General features: G+C 48.4%; 1 protein-coding gene and 1 long non-coding RNA gene across 4 annotated transcripts; one reads left to right on the forward strand and one right to left on the reverse strand.

Annotated features, from left to right (window-relative positions):
* Positions 1 to 1,327: 1,327 nt before the first annotated feature.
* PRAG1 (PEAK1 related, kinase-activating pseudokinase 1) lies at positions 1,328 to 25,253 on the reverse strand. Of its 2 annotated transcripts, XM_027676943.1 has the most exons (7): positions 25,192 to 25,241; positions 23,717 to 23,787; positions 22,354 to 22,744; positions 19,152 to 20,989; positions 10,144 to 10,301; positions 6,184 to 6,917; positions 1,328 to 2,684 (listed from the first exon to the last, which is right to left on the reverse strand). In XM_027676943.1, exons 3-7 carry the CDS (start codon positions 22,708 to 22,710, stop codon positions 1,647 to 1,649), a joined length of 4,125 nt encoding a protein of 1,374 aa, XP_027532744.1. In that variant the 5' UTR covers positions 22,711 to 22,744; positions 23,717 to 23,787; positions 25,192 to 25,241; the 3' UTR covers positions 1,328 to 1,646. The 2 variants fall into 2 exon arrangements, with proteins under 2 accessions (XP_027532744.1, XP_027532745.1); XM_027676944.1 differs by lacking the exon at positions 23,717 to 23,787 and having other exon boundaries at positions 25,192 to 25,253.
* Positions 16,635 to 24,599, forward strand: LOC113964554. Of its 2 annotated transcripts, none has more exons than XR_003533221.1 (3): positions 16,635 to 16,796; positions 19,219 to 19,291; positions 24,429 to 24,599. It is a non-coding gene; the product is annotated as an uncharacterized LOC113964554 (long non-coding RNA). The 2 variants fall into 2 exon arrangements; XR_003533222.1 differs by lacking the exon at positions 24,429 to 24,599 and adding an exon at positions 20,816 to 20,904.
* Positions 25,254 to 25,301: the final 48 nt, after the last annotated feature.

A 25,301-nucleotide genomic window follows, 5' to 3' on the forward strand; every position in this document is an offset into this window, starting at 1 on the left:
TCCCACATTCTTCCAGCAGGCAGGGACATGCACAGCCTCTTCCCTAAGATAATCAGGGGAAATTCATGGGTGCCCAGCCAAGGAACCCTCCCATCAGAAGCAATCATAGCCAAATAGATTAAAAACAAAAAAAATCCAGGTGAGAAGCCTGGAAAAGATTCACAGAAAGTGTACAAAGTGTCAAAAAAACATAGGTAATTAAAATTTCCCATAAGAGTAGGCTGGGTCTGGAGGTGAATCAAGGCTGAAGGAAGGCACTCATTAATTTCTCTCTGAGTCGGGAGGGGGTAACTCAGCTAGTGACATCCTGTCTCAGCTAGGCAGATACCGGGCTCTCTCCATGTGTCCCAACTCTACCCCTTCTCCAAGGGCTGCAGAACTGGTGCCAGGAGCAGGGCGGCTCATCTCTGGCTCATGTCGGGGTGGAAGAGTAAAAGAAGCCTACAACCTTTTGGAAAATTGTTTTTCTCTGAGCAGCACGGTCTCTACCAAGCTGAGCGGCTGCTCTATATCCGGTTAGAGGGAAAGGGGCTGGAGGGAGCCAGGCTAGTTTCTCCCTCTTTCATTGTGCTGCTCCTGCATCACATCTGTTGGAGGAGTACATTTGCAGTGCACTCAGCCCTGTGCATTTCTAATTCAAACACGAGCAGCAATAAAACCCTCCCAGCCTTCAGGCTGGTGTCCCTGGCCTTTCACATGCCAGCTCATCTCTTGATAAAAGGGTTAAATAAATGTTAGACACAAGGGACAGGTGAAGTACCAGGTGAAGAGAGGGAGCTGAAGGAATGGGGAAAGCAAAGCAACCCTGCACTGACTTCCCCTCAAAGCCTTGGAGGTGAATTGGGGATTTTCCATTTCATTAGCTTTACAAGGGGTAATTCCCAGCATGCAGCATCCTCATGAACAGACCCATCCCGGGCTTTCTCTCACCCTTTCATATCCAAGACCCTGCATGGCTGCTGCACTAGACAGGAAAGCCATGCTGTATTAGTATCTAACAAAGGTAACAGGCACCTGATATTAAATTGCCCACAGTGAAAAATGCAACTGATATACAGAAACAAGCAGTAATTTTTGTTTTTAAAGTGAGAAGCAGAATGGATGCCAAAACCCATAGAAGATGTGAATTTGAAAGTCCCTCCTGGTTCTCCCTTGCAAAGGAGCATTATGTGAACTGCCCTTGGTCCCCAGGAGAAGCAGTCAACCATTCATCCCTGCTGCCCACTCTGGAGCGTGGTGGTGTTCCTGGGCTCTGAAGCTTTGGGACAGGTGGGGATCAGAGGACTGTCCCATAGGCGAAGAAATCAACTCAAGTATATTGAGTTCATTAGAAACATGCACACACGCAGGCAGGGGTTTATTAGTCCACATTTAACATACCAGAAAAAAAAACCAAACCAAACAACAACAACAAAAAACAAAACAGAAAATCCCCCAAAATTGGGGTAGGTTCCCAGTTTTGCCTGCTCGCAAACTAACAGTGCTGAGGATACTAAACATGTCTGGTGGACTCTGACTGGAGTGCAGGGCAGGAGCTGAACGTGCATTTGCTGCTGAGATTCCAACCTCTCACATATAAAGGGGCTGTGTACCTTTAGCTGCAAGGCAACCAGGAGCCCTCAGCTGCCTCTGAGACACATCCAAGGTCAGAGCAGCTGCAGCAGTTTTAATGTGTGTAAGAGGGAGGCCGGCTCAGCAGATGCCAAGTACTGGCAGCACAGCCAGTCCTCCAGTTCAATGCTCCGCTCTGTGTCCACGGCCCTCTCTGCAAACTTCATCATGAGCAGGGCACGCTTCATGTCCACCCAGTTCTGAAGCACCTGGCGGAGGGTTTCCTCATGGCTGAGGGGCTGCTCCATGAGGTCTTTTCGGGGTCCCCAAAGCAGACACTGCAGCATCCGCTTGGCCTCGGTGATCCGCACACGCTTGATGGGGTCTGCTTCCAGTAGCAGGTGGGCCAGGTGCTGGAGTCCCCGGGAGTAGATGGACAGGCTGGGTAGAGCAGGGAGGTCCTCAGGGCTGTACTCCTGCTCCCTGAGGTGCACCTTCTCCTCAAAAGGATTGGGCTGGTGCAGCAGTTCGTATATGAGAATACCAGTCTGAAATTCATCAAATTTCTTGTACTGAGAAGCCGACACAATTTCTGGGGCCAGCCGGGCCTGACTCTTCTTCAATTTGGAGTCCCCAGTTCCAGTCTTCTGTTTAGCTTTCAAAAAATTGCTGATGATGAGGCGGGGTAAGTGTTTGTCATCTTTGGCTTTTACATAGCTCATGGGAGGCTTGCAGGGAACAAGCAGGAGGTTCTCCAGGCACAGGTCACGATGGATGATGCCATGCTCTTTGAGATGCTCCAGGCCATTGCAGAGCTGGAGGAGCAAGAAGCAAACACGACGTTCATAGAGCTCAGGCTTGGCTTGGTGCAACATCACTGAGTCCCTCACAAAGTCGGCAGTGGTCTGGCTCGGCACCTCGCGGGTAATGACCACCACACAGTCATGCTCACTGGCAGTGCGGGACGGATAGAGGCCATCCCCAGGCATGCTTTTCCCCACATCTGAGGCCAGCAACATGCTGGAGGGGACAGAGGCCACGAAATGACCACAGTCCTGCTGGATGTTGAAGTGGACTGGCACAGCAGGGCTGCAGTACGAAGCAGCCACCTTTGACTCTTGGGTTTTACAAATCTGTGAGGAGAGACCAAAGGAAAAGTCTCATCGACCAGTGACAGAGACAGGGCAGAGACTGGAAGTTGAGAGGTGGGTTCCTACACTGCGATTTGCAGATGCTAAGACAACAGGAGAAGCAAAATGCACATCAGTCCCTTAAGTACTTTAAACTATCTCCTGGCTTGAAGATTGTTCTTGTCCTGCAACACCCCAATGTTAGCAACCAGATGTCTGTGTCACATTTCTGAGTCTGCTTCCTTTGCCAGGCAGTGCCCAGTAATTACAGGAAAGGAGGATGGTAGCCCTCCCATGAATAACTTCTGAAGGTTTTATTTCATTGCCAATAGAAGCAACATAGCTTTTACACCAAGGATGTCATGAGATAAACTACTGCAACCCAGAAAACATACTGCAGAGAGAAAAGCAAAGCCTGTGGCAGAAGTGTGCCACCTCCATCTCTAGAGATGGTAAACACTCGCCTGGATGAGGCCCCGTGCAACGTGACGTGTCTGCGAGCATAGTGCTGTTTGGAGTGAGGGGTGGACAGAGACCTCCAGCACTTTCTTCCCATCTAATTCTTCTCTGGTCCTAAGCCCTGGAGCCACTTTCACATCCTCCTCAACCATTCCGCTTCCTTGTGTCAGCAGCTATTCTCAACCCCATGATCAATGGCTAAGGGAAACCAGCAACAAGCTGCACTCATCAACACAGGGAAAAAAAAACACCAAAGAGAAAATGGGCGCTAACAACAGGCCTAGAAATAAGCGAGAGCGCAGCAAACTCTAGGGGAAAAATGCATTTTATAATCTAGATTTTCTTAAACCCACATGACTTCTATCTTTGTTTTGTTCTGTATTTTAGCTTTTTGACTGCATTAGGGACTAAACAAACTCAAACCCAGGTTTATTAGAGGAGTATCCATTAGCTTATGGGACCTTCTGGCATTTCTATTATACACTTTTTTTTCCCCTTTATTTAGTGATGTATTTATATCTCATCCACAGGAATCAGCAACAGGCTGAAACTCAGCATAAAAGGTTTCGAACCCTGGAGCATGCCACTGCCAGTCACAGCATGCGTGCAAAAGTGGAGGAGAAATCAATTTTGCCTCCGAGTTAAAATATGCACAAGAATAGAGAGGAGCTGGATAAATGGGGGCTGCTTTTGTACTCCTCTAGCAAGAGTTTGAATCTAGGCATTTGCAGGTAATTCACTCAGATGAGACAATACTGTGGACACAGGCATTTCAAATCCCTATTGTCCTCTCTTTTCTAAACAAAAATACCCTACCCCGGCTGCATGCTTATTTTGTGGAAAGACAAGCTTTGGAGAGCTAGACAAACTGCAGATTAACACAGCGGGACCCAGGAGGACGCAGAGGGTCCCCAAATGCGGAGCAGACCTTCCAGCCCTCTGGCGAACAAACCTGCTTGTTCCCCTCCGTAAAGGAAAGACGTGTAAGGCATAGGAAAAAGGGGAGAAACTCCTGGCAAGAGAGGAGTCTCTGGAAGAATAACTGCAGCCGAACGAATACAGGGAGATCTTCCCCATCCAGCCATTCTTCATGACTTTGGCTGCACCAGAGGCATCCTCCATGCTGAAAGTTCCAAGTAGGAGCCTGGGGCTGGCTCAGTCACGCATCTCTAAGTGGAGAAAGAAGCCAAGGCATGGAGCATATCTTGGCTTAATTCCTCTAAAGCCATTTCACATAACCCTGGCTTCTTCAAATCGTTTTATACATAGCCATGTCTGCCTTTGCACAGCTCAGACTCTGGCTCCCCCTCCTCAGCAGGCTCCTTGGCTTGGGATCCTCTACCCATTTTGAACTCTCCAAGTCTGATTTTGTCATAGGTCTGTGATCTCTTTCTTGTCAAAAAATCTATACCAGAAGCCAGGAGGGGCAGCTAGGAATCACTCAATTGCAATGTTTCACAATTATTCATTCTCTATTTTGGCTACGAAAAGGATGGTGGCACTCGGGAATATTGCAGGAACTGTATCCCTGCACATGGCTAAACACATACAAAACATCACTAGGCTGGCACAGAGTACAGCCTTGTTGGAGTGGTTTTGGCTTTGTTAAGATGCTCTGCAGTGTACCAAGGGCACAGAGTAAGCCCACATCACAGGCAGGGACAAAAGTGCAGTCCTGTGAAGAGTTTGAAATGTGCTGTTTCTGCCTTGGCAAGAACTCATGCACTACAGCCATAGAGCTGAGTGAGAGAACCCCACCTAACATAGAGCTGAGAACCCCACCTAACATGGCAGGCAAAAGCAAAGGTATGTGCGTGTCACAGGAAGCACAGATTGAAAAGGCACACAACAGTTCACCATGCAGTTCTGAGGCTTCAGGAGGAAAGTTGCAATGGATTTAGGTATAACACACAAGAAAAGCTGCAGCTTGGAGTGCTGGACTAGGGGTTTTGGTACAAGATCTCATCTAACTCCTCTCTGGTTACCTACAGCCCCCCTGTTGGAGTGACTATACTTCCTTTACTATGTGGAACTGGCTTTAAAGCTGTCACTTCACTAAAACATCCCCTTAGGGTTCATAATGATGGAAACAATTCAGTAGAGATTTTTTTTTCTTTCTCTTCCTTGCTTAATCCATCTCCAACTGCTTTTTTGGGAATTACTATAGGTTTTGAAAACAAGCTGAAGAATAAGCAGCAATGAGATGTCCCTAGTGTTGAGTCAGAATGGAAATTAAAATCTCTGTATTCAAGTAGTAACATGGATCAAGAACCAAAATCTGCAGGATGTCCATGGAACAGGTTGGATAAGCTTATTTAGCCAGGTTTCAAAGAGCTGAACTATTGCACCTCAAGTTTCCATTTCAAACACGTATCCCTTAGAGTTACAGGAAAATATTTCAGATCTGACCTTAAACAGCATGTCTGGGTCAGCCCTGCATTGTTTAATTGGCATCTGCAATATCTCATCGCCTGCAGTTTCAGGATCATATAAGCACTCACATGGTTTCTGGGTCAGACCTTCCACTTAAAAGGCAGGCAGAAGCAAAAATGCTGTCTTTTGAACAGCCTTTCATCAGCTTGTCTCATCAGAAGCGAATGCCTCTGAGTTTACAACAGAGTATTTGCACAAAGATGTTTTTAGAGAGAAACTGGTTGGGTTTCAGACCCCTTTAGCAATAAGCATCTGACTGGCACTTGTTATAACAAAAACTACTTTTCCAAATTAACCTTTGCCAGTCGTAGGGGAAAAGTGGCAATTTTGGAAGTGGTTTTGCTTGCTAAACTTCACCTGTGAGAAATACAAGCAGAGAAAACAGGCCATTGTGTGCTGATGGTGCTTCTCAAAGGCGTACTGCAAAGTCTGCTTATCACTCTTTCACTCAAATCCATACACCAAAAAGGGGGAAAAATAAGCTTGAAGGTTCAGTCCCAGCTCAGCTACTATGGACTTCCATTCAGCCTTGGACCCTGCAGCTCTCTGCCTTATCCTCCCAGACCGGACGATGCAGGTAAGCCTGGATACCTCCTGGGTGTGCACTTACCTTCACAGCATAGGTAGTAGAAGGGTCCTTGGAGCAAGTGGCACAGTAATATATTGCATCCCCCGAATCACAACAGGGCTTGTTGCACGTCAGCTTGAAGAGTGACCAGTTGTTCTCACTGAAGTGCAGCTCGTTCTTCTGCTCCCGCATAAAGCAATCCTCACATTTGGCAACCAGGCGGCGCAAGGACTCAGCGTACAGGGCCCCCAGCTTGGTGTACACTCCCTCCTTGCTGTCAATGTTGCTCAGGAGGTTGTGGAGGCTGGAGGCCGATGACACCTGGCTGGACACACTGAGCTGCGAGGAGGAAAGGGACTGGTGATTTCTGCTGGGGACACAAGCCCCTGTGCTCTTACCACTGGTTGAGCCCCAGTAGCTGTTTCCTTTGGAGCCTTTCTCCAGGGACTCAGAGGAGGAGAAGGCGCCGGGGCGGCCCCCCAGGCTGGCTGGGTGGATGAAAGCAGGCTCCTCTCGGAGGCAGACATTGCTCTCGGAGTGGCTGACATTCAGCCTGGGGCTGGCAGCACCGGCTGCTTTGCCTGAAGATGCCTGTCCCCCAAAAAAGCCATCTGGAGAGGACACTGTTCTGATCACCGTCTTCTTCAGGGGCAGAGGGGGCGGGCAGCTGGGGGCAGAGGAGGGACCATCCTCACTGGAGACGGGAAGGAAAGGGACAGGGGGAAACACTTGGCTCTCAGCTGGAGGGGGCGAGTGGTTCGGCTCAGACGAATGCCCTAGGAGACAGCAACACACAAGAAGATGCCATGAGCGGCCCTTGCAGGCTGGGAGCACAGGTCCTTCTCCATATCCCTGACATCCTCAGGGCCCTGGCTGGAAACATAGCAGCAAGCCGGGTTACATCTGAACCCAGTGCACAGTCCTCAACTATTCACAACTGTAAAGTTTCACTGAAGGGGTTAGGGATTTAATCCAGCTTAATACAGCAGGTTTGCAAAGCAGGCTGCAACCAGCCATCTAGAAATGCACTTCCCCACCCCCGAAACCACTCCCCTATGAACTGCATATACAGTAGTAAAAAGGTAGTAGAGGGTAAATATTTAAGCTGTGATGTCATCCCCAGGGAGGTAGGAATGAAGCACTCCACACAAGGACAACCTTTTAAACACAGCCTGTTTCACCTGGGAGCTGCCACCCAGTGCTTTAGCAGCACGGCATGATAAGGACAGAGTGACTCATGCTACACAGCTCCAGCCCTCTGGCTGTTCCAGGGCAGCCCAAGAAGTATATTGAACCTTTCTCCCTGCTTCACACAGGGTAAAGGTCACTGAGCAAGGTGTGGGATTTTGGCAATTTCCATCCCCTGAAAAAATCCGGCCTCCACCCCTGCCTGTCTCCCAGCTTATTGCCAGACCTCCTTGCTCAGAGTGCAGGCTGGCCCCACTACATACCAATAAACCTCAAGCAGCTCCACATGCCATCTGCACATGGATTGGGTTGGGATGGTTGGCTCATTTTGAGCAGCAGTAGCAGCTGCTTTCCTGCCTGGGCCAGACTGGAGACAGGTAATACAATTGCATGCCATGGAAAAAGTGGGACATTAATAAAAGGGAAAAAAAGTGATTTGACATAGAAATAAAGAGCAGTAGTTTCAGGTCATGGAGACAGAATACATGAGGAGCAGAGGAGAAATTTAAAGAAGAGATACAATAATTTAAGAGAATTTTTCTATGTCACTTTAATGACAAGTGGGACTATTGATAAACATGAGCTTTCCGAACAACTTGCATGCAAGTGTAGACCTTGAAAGGTGCATGATGGGGTTTAGCTCCAAGCAAGCTTAGAAGATTTCTTTCTTTAAATCCAGCTTCTAAAGCTGCAGAGTGGTAAAAAACCATCCTTCCTCCTCACAAAGCTGTTGGTAAGGATTCAGCTGCCAAGAGGGACTTCCCCACAGTGGCTTTCTGGCTGCTCCACAGGAACGCCCCGGGGCAGTTTCATGTCAGCCTGAAGCAGGCACTTGTCTCCCTCACAACCCAAGTGACTCACCAACAATCACGCACAACCTCCAAATGCAGGGGCTCAGATTCCTAAGTTTACAGCCTGTTCTGGGGTGTCACTTGTGGGTCAAAGTCATACCAGCTGTGCCACAGCAGGAATCCCTGTTAGCTGCTCACCACCTGAGACCACATGAGGTGAGGGCATGTCCCCTAGTTCTCCGCTACCAGAATGGATGCTGGCATGATCTGGCCCTGTCCCTCCCCACCAGAGTTTGGTAGCAATGTCAATTTTCATTTTTCCCCTCCACCGCCAAGGGTGCCTGTATGGCACTGCCAAGGCAGTGTAATGTAATGCACCCCTTCACAGCAACATCATTGAGAGATATCTCAGGAATGAGCAGCACTGATTTTGGCTTCTGCAGAAGATGAGTTTCCCATGCAAGGCAGTTTCAGCCCCCCATTTCTGACAATATGCTCAGAAACAGTTCTGTAGGAAATGTGAATCAGCATGTCTCTTTTGCCCCAGTTCTTGGATGCTGAGCTCTCTGACTCCTGTTGGACCCTTGCCCCAGGTGTCTGCCTACATTGCACACCCAGTTGCCCAGCAAGCGACTGCTCTCCAGTTTCAGCTGAGAAGCACGAGGCCTAACAGTTGAGATGCACGCCTCAAGCTTTAATGAAAACCCAGACATCTGCATCACATCGTAACAGGTCCACAGGAAAGATTCCCTCCATTAAAACTCTGTAAAAAGCCGCAGGCAGGGATCATTCAGCATGGCACCTCTTTCCACTTCTATTCAAGGGGCTTTGACAGAGCATGCAGCCAAGAAAAATTCTTCAGCAAGCAGCTCAGAGCAGCTCAACAGAGGCATCTCTGCCAGGACATGCAGCTGAATCCCTGTTTCATGAAACAAGATTTACTTGCAAGAGTTTTAGGGAACAAACATCAGCACTGGAATCTTTCGCAACCAGTCCACATGCCAAGCCCACAGATGCCAAACGGCCCTTAACTTTTTTTTTTATGTGCTGCTGGGCTCTGCCCCAAGCAGAGAGTAATGAATTAAACCCTTTCACAACATTCCTAACAGTGCTCTGCACCTTCAGCATAGAGTCCTTCTGCATGGCAAGGGCTTAAAAGATCCCCTCCACTTCATATTTTAACATCTGACAGCATAGCCAATTAATTTGAGCTCACCTCAGTGACTGACTGCATAGTTTCATGCTTGCATCAGCAAAAAAATTGCATTTGAATATTCATTTAAAAACTCATCTTTCCCATGATGGGTTTAAACAGTTCCTTCTGTTAGTGGAGGCAGAGAAATCCTCTTGTCCCCATCATTTTTGACAGCAAAATGCTTCTGTGCCCAGCAAGTAAAGATCCAACACATGTGAGTTTTTCTTACCCCTGTACAATTTCCTGGCATGGTTTTACTCTCAGACTCCAAGTTAGTGGTGGAAAAATGGAGTTTCCAGAGCCCTGGCTCTTAATTTTATTGCTGCACATTGTTGCTCTTGGAAAGACAGAACTTCCACTACATGAAGGTTGCTTTTGCTAAGGAAATACTTTCTGAGCTGCTGAACATGTTAGTGCATGTCTAAGTTACGCACTGATGAAAAAAGTGACTTCATAGTAAGTATTTTTTAATCTCAGTTAAACGAGTGCAGGCAGATTTTTTTCCCCTTCAAGAAATAACTGGGAACACAATGAGCGGGAGAGATCACCTCTAGTACAAGACTCCTTCTGGTACTCCTCAAAGCTGTGGAGGACTTTCTATGGAAGACTACTTGTGATCTTGTGAAATGTATGAAGCACAAGCAGGATAAGGACAATTGCTTTCAGATGGAGGTTTTATCCAGACAAGAGGAGAGCTACAAGGTGAAAGATGAAGCGTTGTTAGGGGAACTAGGGGATCAGACCCTCACGATCCCTGCTCTGAGGATGCTGCCCCAGCAGTGGGTCTCAGGTACAAAGCTACCTCTCCCATACCCAATGGTCACTTACTCCCATCACTCCCGGTCTGCGTGTCGGAGTCAAGGCTGTCGCTGGAGCCAGCTGTGAAGCTGACATGGACGCTCCGGAAAGGTGGGCTGAGGCTCTCAGCAGAGCTGTTGCTGACCCTCTCCAACTCAGTGTTACTTGGGTTCATTTTCAGAGTGTGCCTAGAGAGAGCAAAAGAGAACAGTCAGGAGAAAGATGGCAAAAGATACCCTGCATGCACTTGTGCACGGAGACTCAAGCTGAGAGCAGTGTTAGCTTGGTCTCTGCCTATCCACACACTGTGCAGCTTTTTAACATGCCAGAGCACCTCATTCCTGTGCGTTTTTCTTCTTCCTCCAGCACCTAGGGAATTGTATTCCACTGACTCTGGGCAGGTTATAGGTTTACAGTCCCCATGCCAGCCTCCCAAAACAAACTAGCTGCGCTCGACCAGAAAAGGAAAGCCAATGAGCCAAGAGCATTCAGCCCCAGCTTGCACCTCCTTTGCCTAGCACGTGTGTGGTCCTGGAACACATCGCATTTTGGCCACTGTCACTGGGAAGTGGGGACCCACTAGTGTTTGCCTTCAATAAAGCTCTCATGAGAAGGGAGTAGCATCACTCCTCCCATTTTACAGAAGGCAGGTCAAAGCTGGGTGTCTGAGCCCAATTCCTTCACGACAGAGGGACAAGTAGAAGAGTCATCCATCCCTGGCCGCTGTTGTCTCGAACAGTGCATCACAGTAATAACCAGCATCTTACAAAAGAAGAAGCAACTCTGCAGAAAACATGAGTCTGCCAAACTCAGAACCTACCATGCAGTTTTTAATGTAAGACCTACAGTTTTCCATGCAGCTTCCACCTTAAAAAAAAAAAAAATAAACCAACCATAAACTGGGCTTACAACCTGCCAGGTCATAGTTTAAGTGATAAGTTCAGGCAAGCAGGACTTTTTGCTAAGATAAACCATTTCCCCTGCATTTTGTTCATTTTTTTCTGCATTGATAAACAACAGAAAGTGTTGAAATAGGCAGCAGAGCAGACCATAAACACTCCTAGCTTTGGTACTGTTCAGACTCTGTCAGCCAGCAAACAAAGGTTATCGGAACACATTTTTTAAGTAAAACTGCCAATCCGCTGACAAAATTCAACACATTGATTAAGAACGTAAAGGGGTTAGTGGCAGACTGGGACAGAAGTAAAAGGATTTCCACCAGCTATCTTGCTGGAAGGTATCCGGGGTTTCCTAATCAGACGGCTGAATAGCTGCTGAGAAAGACAAACAAAAGACATGCAAAACGATTTTCTTGTGGCACCCTGTTCACATGCACAGGATCCCTCCTCATCCAAAACCCCCAAGCACAGCAGATACTATGAGAGATTTTCATTTAAAGATTGAGAAATGTTTTGTTCCCAATCCAGACAAAGCACTTACTCTCGTGTCCACACCACCACATGGAGAGCAGAGTGTATGAGAAGCCCGGAAGAAACTTCTGCCAGACTTCCTCATTTGCCTGAGCAGCCTTGGTCTAAAAATACTCAGAGGCTGATGAAAATAAGGCTCTAAAAACCACTTCAGGTATAACCTCAGCAGAGACACTGGTCTTGCACCAGTGATGAATCTACCACGGCAAGCCTCTTGGGGATGATTTACAAAACTTCAGAATATATCACATAAGACACAGTTTAAAAAACGAGAGGGAGGGAGAGAGACAGAGAAAGGTTGAGGGTTTTAGGTCTGTTACAACTAATGCTGTTGAAAGACACCAACTGCACTTAAATACTTTTTTTTCCTTTTACTATAACGTTATAACTTTATCCTATAATTTCCTCCCACGTTTAATTTTAGTAATTTGGGTGGAAAAAACACAAGGGCGCACACCCATGCGGGTGCACTGTCTGACCTGGCAAGAATCAAAGAAGCATTTGAATCCATAAGAGAAGAAGATTTTACAAGAGAGCTGGGCTCCATTTGCACAGATGTTTTCTAACACAATCCTCCCCCCAGACCCGCAGAAAAGTTGGTGCATTTCTATTCCTTTCCCATCACTAAACACAAATTCACAGAGCTGCCTTACCATTCCCGCACTCAGAGAGAGCTGGGACTTTGCTCGGCGCGGACCAAGGTCCACCGCGCACAGCCACACCTATTCCTCCAAGCAACCTGGGCGCAACACGGAGTCTGCCAGACCCGTGCTGGCTGCTGCCTTTGCTGAGCTCAATGTCGCGGTGAAATCAGTGGCACAGCAAGCCCTGTTTCCTCTCCGTACCGCCGTGACTTATGTAAAATGCAGTTCCTGAATAGGCGCACCGAAATAGAAATTGTTTGCCGCTTAAACGACATCCTGCTCTTGTTTCAGATGTTACAGCCTGGCCAGCTAATACCTCCTGGAAATACCTCTGCTTTAGGTCTCCCTCTTTTCCTACGAGCTGCTGGAAGCCCAAGCTGAAGCCTTCACAGATCAAAACACTGCCCACTATACCAAAGAATTACTGAAAACACTTGCTAGGGTCAAACTCTCCCATTTCAGTAAAATTCCAACCCAAGAGCTGATCAGCTCATCACTGTGGCAGCCTGTGAGATCCTGATTTACAGCTAACCTGAACTTCCCCTGCTTTGCTAGTGTTCCTTCCACCACTTGTGAGTGAAAGGTCAGAGGTGTCTGTTCTCCATCTTGCCCTTTTCACCAAAAGATGTTGGAAATAAAGAGTATCAACCCATGCTAAATCTGAAGAAAACATTAGGATTTCCATCCCCTCCACCCCTGTCACCGCCTTGCAAACATCTGTGGGCTACAGTCCCCTTCAAAAAGATGTAACAGTGGTTAATTTATATCCATTTCAGAAATGCCTGCTCAGCACCTTAAACATAACCAACCAGCAACTTCAAGAGCAGCACCAGAGCCTTCTTCATGCGCCTGTGCATAAAGAACGGGTCACAAGAGTCAGCCCTCCCAACCTAATAACCTCAAAACAAAGGATTTCACAGATTTCCAGCTCTCCAAATTATTCTGGTGGCTTTAAATACACTTCAATTACTCGACACTCTCCATGCAACACACTGGCACATTCAGGCAACTCTTCCTGTTCACTACTCCCCAGTTTTCCCATCATAAACAATTTCATCCAGCTGACTTTCCACATGACTTTCCACAGTCCTGCCTAAAACAAGTCAAGATTGAAAAGAGTGATCTTGTAAAAAATCAAACCAAACCAAAAAACCCTAAAGTCTGGAGTTCTATAGTATTAAAAAGGGACCCAGCTCATTTCCCATGTCCCCCATTCCATCTCTGGCTAGGGCATGCTTTGTCTTTCCCGCAACTCACACTCAAGCAGTAGCCATGTGTTAAATCTCACATTTCTTAACAAATCGGGGTCCCACCTGATGTTGCTGCAGGACTCCAGCATCACCAGCTGCATGCCTTGCACTTCTCAGAGAAAGAGTGGAGATGGGCACCAAAGCATGGCTGCCCTAACCACAGCAGACACACATGCCTTGGGTTATTGCCCCGGGAACCTCTGAGCTCTAGACATACCTTCGGCTTGAATTTCCTGTCTGAGATTTGACATGCAGATCTGGTTGCCTTCCACAAGTGCAAGGGGCAGGAGGTTTTGAGAGAGGGAGAAGGCTACTCAGGCACAAGAGCTGCAAGGCTCCCACTTGCTCCTTTCCAGCAGCCATTCCACATTGCAGCCTGTTGGCAGCATTGGAAGATGCCGCGAGGCTTGTCTCTCCTGAAGCAGAGACCTGATCACAAGGAGTGCTGGCTCTGCACTCCCATCACAGGAGTCTCCCAGCCTTTCTGTGCTGGCAGGAGCGGGTCATCCCTTCTCAGCACAGACAACAGGACTTGCACAGATAACAGAGATGCTGAGCTTTATGAATCATGTGACAGTGTAATAGGGAGAGGAGAGCAGAGAACACACCACAAACCCATCTGCAGTCCAGGAGATGTTTGGTGATAATGTCAAGAAGACATCCCCTCCCAGAATAAAATAATGGAACTAATGCACAGAAGAGAGAAAAGCCAGACTGCATTACAGCATCAAACATATGGCTGGGCATAATTATTACACAAGAGGAAGCACCATTGTACCATGTGCTTGTCTATCATGAAATGTGAATAATTATATCTTCCTCCTCTCTCCACTGCTGTTTCTTCCAGCATCTTTCCCTGGAAGCAGAGGGAAATTAAAACCCAGCATGCAGGAGCTTACAACATTTGAAGCTTAGATTTGTACTTATCCTTCTGCTACCAGCTGGCAAATGTGGAGAAACCAAAACTGAGGTAAGGGAAAGAGAGGATTTTGAAACACTCCTAGCTCTGTTTAGAGGGGTACACCACTTCTCCCAGTACCAAAGGAGTTTTATGCAGAGCAGGTTAAGTTGAAACTAAGATTTGGAGTCTGGAGATGCATAGGAAATTTCACATGGGGTGCAGAATTAAGATAGTAGATGGGTCAAAATTTAAATCACTGCATACTCTGATGTGGTGAAGAAGATAACAAATCTCATTTCAATTTCCAACTCTGCACTTTTTTAAGTGGTAAGACAGGAAACACACAGAAGAGTGAACGACTTTCATTTTAAAAGAAACAAACTCTCCTAAAAGATTGGCTGATAAATCACAACCTTTTAAAAAGCAAAAGCAGTATGAGAAATTCCTGATTAGTTTCAGACAAAAACCACCAGGGGAATCCAAAAGGTGTATCCCCTTCCCTGTCCTGGAGCATAATTCTCTCTCCTGCTTGAGCCATACTCCCCCTTCTTATTTTTATTTACTTATGTAATTATTAATTGTGTACTTAAATCGCTGCCATCCAGAGTTTCTTATTTATTTATTATCATTCGTTACATTAATAAATCTGGCTTGTCCTAGGTCAAACAGTAAGTACCTGCTGTCATCCATCGTCACAGAGAAAAGGATCCAAATTTGGGACCCTTGTGACTTCCAGCTGCATTTGTAATTGCCACAGCGGCTCCATGATGCCAGTATGCTTTTGTCATTGGGCTACACTCTGACACTGAGCTCCAAAGAGAAACAGGTGCCTCAGGAATGGCAAGAAAAGAGGAATACTCTGCCTCGGGTACAGTGCTGCTCTGCCATAGACTGATTCCTGGCAAGGAACACACAGCACAGTCCCACCAGCTAGCACTGCCTCCTCAGTGAGGAACAAACCTGGCTCTTTTCCTGGCGATCCAGTTCCCAACACCTTTCTTTTCTCCTGGCGATGCAATTCCCGACACTGTAGTTTTTCTGTAACATTCTTGTGTTCTGTTCCCTCTGGCAATGAACGATGGCAGCAGCACTGTAACATGCAATCTTGGCACACCGCAAGCTCTTTTGTCCTGGCTGCTTTCAGCGATGACAGGTGTTGGGAAGTGCTGTTGTGCTACACACCTTTGTTACCCCAAGCAAGTGCATTCAGCAAATTTCAGAAGCTCTCTGCAGCACTGCCTTTTGAAGGTGGTGTTAATTATGATGAAAACAGTTCAAGAGACAACAGCTCGAGATGCAAAGCAGCATCACTGTTTTCTTTCTTTAAGAGGCACATGAAATAAATTAACCATCAAGGTTCTTCAGGCTAGAAGAAACTACAATAATCACTTAGCCCGATCCTCTGCATAAGAGAGACATAAATTTCAGCAAAGATTCATTCCTTGTGCCAAGAAACTGAAGGCCACGCTAGAGCCTTTCACACCAAAGAACTTTTAAATCTTCATTGCACATACATGTCCTGGGGATCCTAGTTTCCCTAGTGAGCCTTTTCCTTAGCCAACTACCTTCCCAGCTTTTGGAAGAGGACCAGCCACCATCTTCCCTTTCCAATCTCTTCCCTCTTGTAATTAAAACTCATTTGCCATTGTGTTTCAGAGCAAGCAAACATTAAATATCTATAATCTTTCATACAAGAGGATTGTATGAAGAAACAGTTGCAAGAGATCCAGAATAGCTTTACACAGGATGAAACAGGCATAAATTCATTATTTTCCTTTTCTGTGCCAACTTTTAAACCCCCCTAAAATTGCTCCTTCTGCCATCCTCAGAGACAGCATACTCCAAAACCAGAGTTTCCTCAGTGTCTGGCAGGAATTTACCCTGTAAAAACTTTTTTCCCTATTAATTGTTAGAGCCAAGATGAACAAAACGAAATCTACAGACTTATTTTTTCTTTCTCTGCTTTATAACTGGTTCAAACACACATGCAAGTTTTCTTTAAAGTAAGCAATTAAATTTAAATAGGAAATTCAAACAGACAGACTTCGTTTTCCAGCATGAAATCAAATATCTTGCTGCAGCTGAGATGAACCCTGATTTGCTAAGCCCCCAGCCCAAAGCCTGTGCCACAACCAGATCTATGCTGGCTTTAGCTCCATCCATCCACCAAAGAAGCCTTTGCAGCTGTGCCACCAGGGAACGTCTCGTGCTGAGGCGCTCAGTCTCTGTGAGGTACAATGGAAGCATAACAGAAGGACCAGTGGTTCTTCAACTAGCAACAAACACCTGGCCACAGATTGACCGGCACTAGGAGAGTATGGATGCGCCTTAGAGTCACCTTTGTGACTCTCCTTCTTCAGGCATTTGGCTGCAGCCTGGAAGGAAGGGAGGAGATGTTCCTCCAGCACTGGGTCAGAGCCATGTCATAGCCCAAAGGTGCAAGCAAGGACTGCCCCAGGTAACACAATCCCACTATGGTGACTTTACCAGCTGTGCATGCAGCTATCCCTCCCACCGCCCTGGGTCCTGCGTTGACACGCTCAGAGAACCCATGCTGGAGATGAAAACAAGAGCACACTGGAAGCAAGCAAACAAAGCAACCATCCAGGTTTGCCCAGCTTGCGAAACCTGCCTCTGATCAGATCACTCCTCAGGGCTGAGAAGCCGCTGAGCTGGGGTTTGGTAGCCGGAGGGAGGGATACACTTTTGTAAGTAAAGCGCCCCACGGCTCAGCCAAAGTCATCAAGGCCCCTAGGAGGCAAATACCTGTAGCACAACATGCCCTACAGCCACAGGGGGTAACCAGCACCTACCTCAATCACCTGGCAGGGTTTTTGACTCTGCCAGCATTTTTGGCTCTGCCAGAAATCCTAGTCACAGATGTCACATGTTCCCCAACCTCAGCCTCCCTGCCTGCTTTCACACAGGCTTTCTAGCATACAGATGCTTTCAGGATGACTCAAAGGCAACTGTTACAATTGGCACAGCCTGATCACACCAGGAGCAGGAAACAGCCTCTCTAAGGAGCAGAAAATGCTCCACACCCCTCAGGATGGATTGTCATAACACCACAAGGAGGGCAACAGCAGGGCATGCTTCTGGCTTGGAGCAAAGCTGGTCCAAGTTACCCAGCCAAGGAGACACCCTGACACAGCAAGGAGCCCCCTGCCTCCTCCCAGCACTCATGAAGGCAGAAAGGAGACGCCAAGCACTGCCAGGGAAGCATCCTTGCCCCCAGTACAGACAAAGGGCTCTACATGACTGCTCCTCCATAAGCAGGAGCTCCCAGCACGGCAAGTGGAAGATACTGCTGTTTGAGTGCCCACACCCTTCTGGCCTGCATGGTCACCTCTGTCTGCTCTGCAGGGAAAAGAATCAGGTTCTAGAGGACTTTCAGAAGGCAACTCGCTATTTCCTAAATGATCCCTGCTCAACAGCATCTTCTCCACTGGGGCTCAACAACACCTCATGTGGCAAATACAACAAGGCTGCTAGGAGACACCAAGTGGTATCTGTGTGCTCACTTGCTTGTTGATCTTTCCTTTCCTCTGACTCCAGTCAGCATGCAGCACCACAGCAGGAAGCCCAGCACTAAGGAGAACTAAAGCCATTTGTTCATCTCTTCCCTTTCCTTAAGAAAACTCACTTGTCCACCCATTAGTCAACTTAAAACACTAGTTCCCTGGGCTAGCCAGCCCCAAAACACACAGAAAATTCCAAGTCTTGACCTGGAGATTATGATATCTACGCATAAGCATGACCATAGACCCCAAGAGTAAGTTCTCCTCCAAACACCCATCCCTTCTTCTCCTGACTTTTGAATCAAGGAGCCAGAGTCAAATCCATTGTGCAATGCACAATTTCAGGTAACAAAACTGACACAATAAAGCAAATACAGGACACCTGCAGAAGGTGAAAGTATCCCTCTCCAATATGCTCAGACAACATAATTCATGGACAGCAAATAAAATTTTCTTCCTCCATTACACCTTTTTTTTCCTCTTTTTTTTTTTTGTGATACACACAGCTGCAGATACTGAATGCACACAAAGTATTATAAGCCTGTTTTTTTGTTTTTTTAAATTGCTTAGCAAAGCTAGTTCCTTCCCAGATGGACAGAACTCCCTCAATCACATTTGTTTTCTGGGGCCTGCTGTTGCCTTGCCTGCAAACCTGACTTCCAGGAGAGTGGTGAGCGGCAGGCTGCCTGAAGACAGGTGGCTCCCACACAGAATTAAGTCCATGTTGGGCAAGCTCCAATTACCTGCTTGCAGGCAAGGAGCCCTTTCTGTGAAATTGCAGCTTCCAGAGTTCACCTCAAAAGCAAAAAGACATTTAAGTCAAACTGAAAATGTGGCTTTCGGAGGCCCTGGTTATTAGCATTAAGACAAGTTGCCCAGTTCCACCTGCACAAGGAGACTGCAACACCACATTTTCTATCCTATTTGACATGAAGGAACTGCGCCAAGACAGAATGAAGCTGACCTGGGAAACACCAGCCCTCCCAGGCACAGATCTTGTTTTCACTTGAATATTGGGACTCAAGGCCATACTTTGCAGCCCTGAAGGGCTTTTACAAGTGCACATGACATTCAAACCAAGACTTGCAAAGATCAGACAGCTCTTCAGAGTAAACAGATATATAGCTTTTCAGCTGTGCAGTCACCTCCCATGCTCCTGAAAGCCCATCTTCAAACAGAAAGGGAAGAAAAAAAGAGCAGGAAGCACCTCCCAGTCAATGAACCCCTGCAGCAAACACCTCAATTGCAAATGGTTAATAAGACCACCACACACACACTCACGGGGGCTGTACCTGGACTGCTTTTTTGGCGGTGGCGGCGGCGGTGGTGCAAACTCCATACCATTACTCTTGTCTTTAGGGAAATCAAAGGAGAAAGAAGATGATTTGGTGATCCCAGCCTGGCTCTCCAGCATCAGGCCATCATCCACAAGGTCAGCACCGGCTTTTCCATTCTCAGCTGCTACTGCCCATGGGTGAGTTAAGAGCTCCTGCTCCTCTTCCTGCTCCTCCTCCTCCTCTATTCGGCACTGCTTGGTCCATGTTGGGGTGTAGTATTTCTGCCTCCTGTCACAGGATGAGCCTGCCAGGCCTCTACTGGACTCCTCCACAGAGACCCCATTCGCATGAGTGCACGGAGAAGGGGATGCCCCAAAGGCACCTGTACCAGTGCAGCTCCTCGGCAGCAGCTGAACACCCGCCCCATCATGGCTGTTGTCATCACCAAACCTTGCCATGTGGGAGCTTACTGGCGGCACACGGTTCCCCTCACTTCCTGACTGGCTGTTTTTGGACATCTTTGGGGGAATAGCTGGACTCTCACTAAGTGAGCTCTTGGCAGGAGCTCCCAGATGAAATCTTGGACTGTTTTCACTTCCAGATGCTTGAAAAATCTGTCCAGGCTCAATGACAGGTGATGACGGCCCAAAATCGGGGTGGGAAGTGGGGCTGATACATGGCCACTGAACTCCTACTGCTGAGTCGGGGCTGCTGAGGAATATTGTCTTGTGATCATCCTCAGTGTGCGCCGTCATTACAGTTATCTTTGCTGCCACCTGGCCAGCGGAGTCCTGATATTCCTTCTCAACCCCCAAAGCCCAGCCACCATCCCTCCATGACCCATCAGCTTGCTCCTTGATAGTGCTGTGGGCCAGCTTCTCCGCTCTTGCCTGCCCACTGACAGCCTTCAGCTGTGCCTTCCTCCTCTTGGTGCTCTCGGCATAGATTGGATCACCACAGCCTGGCTCCGTGAGGCGAGGGCACTGCGGCTCCACCAGAACCTGTTGAGGGGTGCCTGAACCCTCAGTCTGGGGACCTCCAGTGACAGAGGGCTCCACAGGGAGAGGCGAGTCCTCATCCTCCCGGGACAAAGCAAAGGCACCTGCGCTGCTGCCCCCTGTGCTCTCAGGGAGGGCGGCAGGCTCAGCATGGAGAGACAGCTTTTTCTTCTCTGAACACAGGGCATAGGGGAGAGGATCACCATGGTCTTTTGTGATACAGAAGGCCACATTCACAGCTCTGCGCTCCTCTTCGCTGAACTTGACTGCCCGACCACTTGGCCTAGGAATCTCGGGAGCATCCCGCTGCTTCCATCCACAGGGAGCGTGACTCTCCTTCTCGCACCGTGCAGCCTTCCCCTCTGTGCAACATGACTCCCATGAGACAGGGTGCTCTCTGTGGCAGTTTGTGATTGAACAGTACTCACCCCCTTCGCTTTCAAAGCCAGAGGAGATGCGACCACAGTCACCCTCTGAAAGGAGCACTGCTCCTTCTCTGGCTTGGGAAGAAGGGTTTCTGCTGGAATTAGTGGTGCTTCTGTCCCCCAGAGCAGATGGATTAGGGCAGGGGGCCCGATGAGGCAGGGCAAACTTGTCTTTGGCTCTGTCCTCCTGCTTGCCCACCTCACCCACAAGTACCAGGCTGTGGATGGAGACATTTCTCTCCACTCGACTTTCCAGGCTGCGCAGACCCACCATGGAGTAGCTAGAAGGACAGCAGGACAAGCAGTCACTGGGCAGGTTGTGAAGGAAGGGCTTTCTCACACCACTGTTGCCAAAATTGTCAAGGCTGATCCGCTCTGCATCTCCTGATTTCAGAAGGAGCTGCTTGCCAGAAACCACGCCCCAGCTGACCTGCACAGATCAAAGAGACAAGTGCACTGTCAGGATGTGCATACGCAAAATGAAAGAAAAATAAAATAAAGAAACCAACACAAAACTAAAACTGCAAAAACTGAAGTCCACCTCCACTGAGCAGTCCTCTGGCATTCACCATCCATTTTGCTGTGCTCATCCCACCAATAACTTCCACAAACATTTCCTACTAAAATTACACTTGTCATATTTCCCGGACCATTTGCAATCCTTGAATTTCTAACAATGGCAATGCAGTGGAATAAGGCATTCTTCTTTCTCTTTCCATGGGTTTGCTGCCAGAAACATGTCCAACCTGTCATCCTGTCTGTGAATCACCGTGCAATTAAAGATTCAGAGAGGGAAGGAGTATTTGCACCTCTCTCTGCTTATTTTCATTTCACTTCACACTGCTCCAGAGTGTGTGACTCTGGAACACAGATTATCATGGGTTATCCTTGGCTATGCTCAGCAGCAGGGAGTGAGGAGCAGGCAGGGTGTCTGAAATCTCTTCTTCAGAGGGAGATCTATCCTGATTGCCAAGGGAGAAGCAGGAGAGCAGAGTAACACACGCCTACGAAGCGACCCCCATTCCAGGATGGCCAAACCTGCTCCCACAGCGAAAAGCTCAGCCTGGGGCCAAATCTGCATGTACAGATCAAACCCCACCGATGATGGCAGCTTGCACTCGTGTGCCCTTTACCCCTAAACTAGAAGAAAGGAATAGCAACAGGAGGCTAAGAAAAGAGCCAGTAAGCCCTGACTCTCCTCTGGGGCAAGAGGAGATAGGAGTACACCTATGCCACAGGCAGGGGGACAGCAGCCCATGCTTCACTCTGCATGGCTGGGGCAGTGCTGGTATCAGCTGGTCAGGGCAAGGAGTGCACCACCCATCTTGATTGCAACTCAAACTACAGGGCTTGCCAGTTTGCAGGCAGGGAGCGGTGCTACACCCAGAGGGCATTACTGCTCTGGCAAAGGTTGGGAGCCCAAGGAGTAGGAAGGTGGGGCACTTCCTTCCTCACCCACAAAGACCATGGATCCAGGTAGCACTGACTGCAACCAGGCAAGACATCTTTTCCATAAATCTTCCCAGGAAAATAACTTTAACCTGCATCCTCATTTAAAATCCGGAAATTCCTAAAGAAACAATGCAATTTTAAGCACCTTTGCATGTGACTTGTGAGCACAAGCTCATTCAGCTTCATCCAAAGATACTTTGAGAAGGCAATATACGGCTTAAAAACCTGAGTCGAGACCAGAAGGAAAAACAAAGAGAAGGAAACGGTTTTAACAGCTATTCCTAGCACTCCTGAGAAAAGGTAAGTAACGGGAAGTCATGCTTTGACTGGATTAATCATTACCTGCGACAGATCTGCATTCATATTCACATCCGCCCACGGGTCAGAAACATCCGAGTTTATCATCGTTGGCTTCACAGCAATTGTTGGCTTTGAGAAGGGGGAAGTATTTACACCTTCGTCGTCAAACGCGAGGCTCTCAGGCTTGGTCCTAACTCCATTCGGGAGCGCACCACAAGCTCCCGTGTCTGGGGTTGTTTGCAGCCGATGGGAACTCTTTGGGTTGAAGCAGTTTTTGCAGGAGCCTGGCTTCCAAACGTGTTCCACAAAGTCACTGCACGCAGACATCTTCAAATCCTCGTGGGTCAGACTGAGAGCCCACTGCGTCTTCTGCACTGTCCTCTGCTGCTCATTTTGCATTTGCTCCCGAGCCACTCAAAGTTCACCTGGTTATCTGGAAAAGCACAACACTGTTTGATCAGTTTGATTATAGTCCCAAATGGGAAGATTTTTAATAGGACAGGTGATAATTAATCTTACTCTACCTTCATCACAAAGGTGTATTGTTTACAAGACTTTTTTCACAGCTTAGCTAAAGCCCACACAATCACTTGAAAAGCCTCAACTTCTAAGCATAGCTCTGTAATGGAGAAGACATCAAGCAAGCAGCATTCCTATGTGATTTAATTCCCTGTTTAATGAGCATGTATAACTAGCCTCATGCAAGGTTTAGATCAAGGGTAAAGAAAAGGAGTCTTGGAAATAGCTGTTCACAGCCACACAAGCAGAGCAAGGCAGGAAAAATTCCTTCTCCAAAGTGGCATCCTCTCTGGAAAATAAAAAGGCCTAGAGGACCAGCATCAGCAACTGTGTAACCAAGGGGACCCAGCAAAAACCTTCCTTCACCCAAAAGCGCCACTGTGATTACTGCCGTGGTACACAAAGGCTTCTCTCCCACCCAGTGCAACAGAGAAAGGCAATCAGCGGGGCTGGGGCTGGCACTGATTTGAGCAAGTGTCTGGCAGAAAGCTCTTATCTGGTTTGCCAAGAGCCACAAATAACAGTGTCAGCTTGCTGAAACGATTCATTGTCAAGGGGAGAAACATTTTGCTCTTGGATTACTTACAGACAAGGATTCCTTCCCATCTTCCTTCTCCAGGAGGAAATGCCCCAGGAACAAGACATTCCTTCCTGCATTCCTCTGCCCCCCCCCCTCCCCTTCTGGCCAGGTCTGATTGCACTCAGCCAATAGCTACCTGGAACTAACAACTTTGGAGATACTTCAGAGGAGGACTCCCACAAAGCTCAATGGATTAGGGAAGAGAAGATCAGAGAATGCAACTTGATGAGAAAAATTGCAGCCAGCTGCTACGGATGTCAGGGCACATAACATGCCCCCACGTGGCTCCACAGAGTCCTTACTCACCTAACCAACTTTAGGTCATCATCTCCTGGCCAGTTGACCCCCAGGCAAACCGAGGCTCCTTCCTCAAGGGTCTACAAGTGAACAAGCACTTCTGTACCCCAATCCCAAAGCAAAATTTACCAGCCTGATTCTTCAGCACTTCCTCCACACAGGCATACTGGAACCCTAGCAGAGCTATGGACAGCTTTGCAGGTGCATGCACCCCTGAACCAGCTTGCACTTCAGTAAAAACTCTTGCCTCTGGGCTCAGAGATGCCCTGGCCAGCCTCTTCAACAGCCACTGCACTGCATGGCATAAAGAAAGACAACTAATAAGAGCCTGGGTGGGACAAAGAGAAGGGAGGGAGAGCCACTGACCCACATGCATCACCTGAATTAAAATGCCACCTTTAAGAAGGGTGTCTTTGATCAGGTAAAGCATTAGTCCCTGCAGACTCCTTCTGTCTGGCCGGCCAATAAATTAGGATCTGTTTCTTGAAAAAGCTGAAAGAAGGGGAATATCAGTAGGATTCACAAATCAGATTGCAGTATGTCTCTCTCTTTTTAGGGAAGAGATTGTTTTAGACAGCTTTTTCCATGGACTTCACAGAATCTGAATTAATCAAAGGACAGCAAATCACTCTCAAGCATATTCCAACACTTTCAACGAGATTAACAATATTTGCAGGGAAAACATATTTTAAAAAATATTCTATTTTTTGCATCCTCTTAGATCGAGCACTGAGTGTCCAGCATCACCCAAAGTTGAACAAGTGTCCTGATGAGACAGAAAAAAAAGAAAAATCAAAGGGAGGGAAGCAGCACCGGAGCCACGAAAAACTCTTCATTTCTGATTTAATATTCGGCGCTGCCAACTTAAAGCCTGGAGTTTCCCTCTCTGCAGCCCGACCAGCCGTCATTTCTCGCTGCCCATGCCCCGGGCAGGCGGCCCGGTGTCCTCATGCCTGCTCCGCACCCGCGACCCACCCGCGCCAAGCCACCCGGCGCCGCGTGGGGAAAGCCCTCGGTATCTGCCGGGAGAAGGGGATCGAAAGCCAGGACTGGGGGCTGTATCCGGGCAAGCCGAAAGCCGGGACCTGGGTCTGAGGCATCCCCGGAGCCCCCGCGCCTCTCGGGACACCGGCAAGCACCCGATATAGCAGCTACCTGTTCTCTAGGACAGAGGGATGCCAGGCTGCGGCACGAGGATGCTTCGGCGCAAAAAAAGCCCCGAACCCCCAACCCAAGCAGCTCTGTCTGCCAGACGGTTCCTCCGGGGCGCCTGACGTCCACCGGGACCGGGGAAAGTTTACCGGGCAGCGCGCCCCGGGCTGGCTCCAGCCTCCTGCCCCCCGCCCCCCGCCCGCATGCTCGGTGGGCACCAGCGCAGCCCCGCCGCCCCGGCCCCGAGTGGTGGCGCCGGGACCCCTCCCAGCCCGGCTTTGTCCCGGGAGGCGGAGGCCCGGTGCCTGCCCCGGCAGCAGCTCCTCGCTCACCAGCCTCCCGCGGCTGCGCTCGGCTCCGCGCTGCGCCCGCTCGGCCGCCGCCGCCGGGCGAGTGGCGAGCGAGTCCCCGCGTGGGCCGGGGGCCGCGGCCGCCCCGCCCC

Source organism: Neopelma chrysocephalum, unplaced genomic scaffold (genome assembly GCF_003984885.1).
Source record: "Neopelma chrysocephalum unplaced genomic scaffold, ASM398488v2 Primary Assembly neopelma1_42b, whole genome shotgun sequence".
NCBI lineage: Eukaryota > Metazoa > Chordata > Aves > Passeriformes > Pipridae > Neopelma > Neopelma chrysocephalum.

Bases quoted from the DNA above. Each gene is read 5' to 3' on its own strand.
- PRAG1 (XM_027676944.1), bottom strand. From the start codon at position 22,710: ATGCAAAATGAGCAGCAGAGGACAGTGCAGAAGACGCAGTGGGCTCTC. The intron at 10,302-19,151 runs GTACAGCCCCCG...TGCTCTCTCTAG, and splicing joins CCGCCAAAAAAGCAGTCCAG to GCACACTCTGAAAATGAACC. The intron at 6,918-10,143 runs GTAAGTGACCAT...GCTGTCTCCTAG, and splicing joins GCAGACCGGGAGTGATGGGA to GGCATTCGTCTGAGCCGAAC.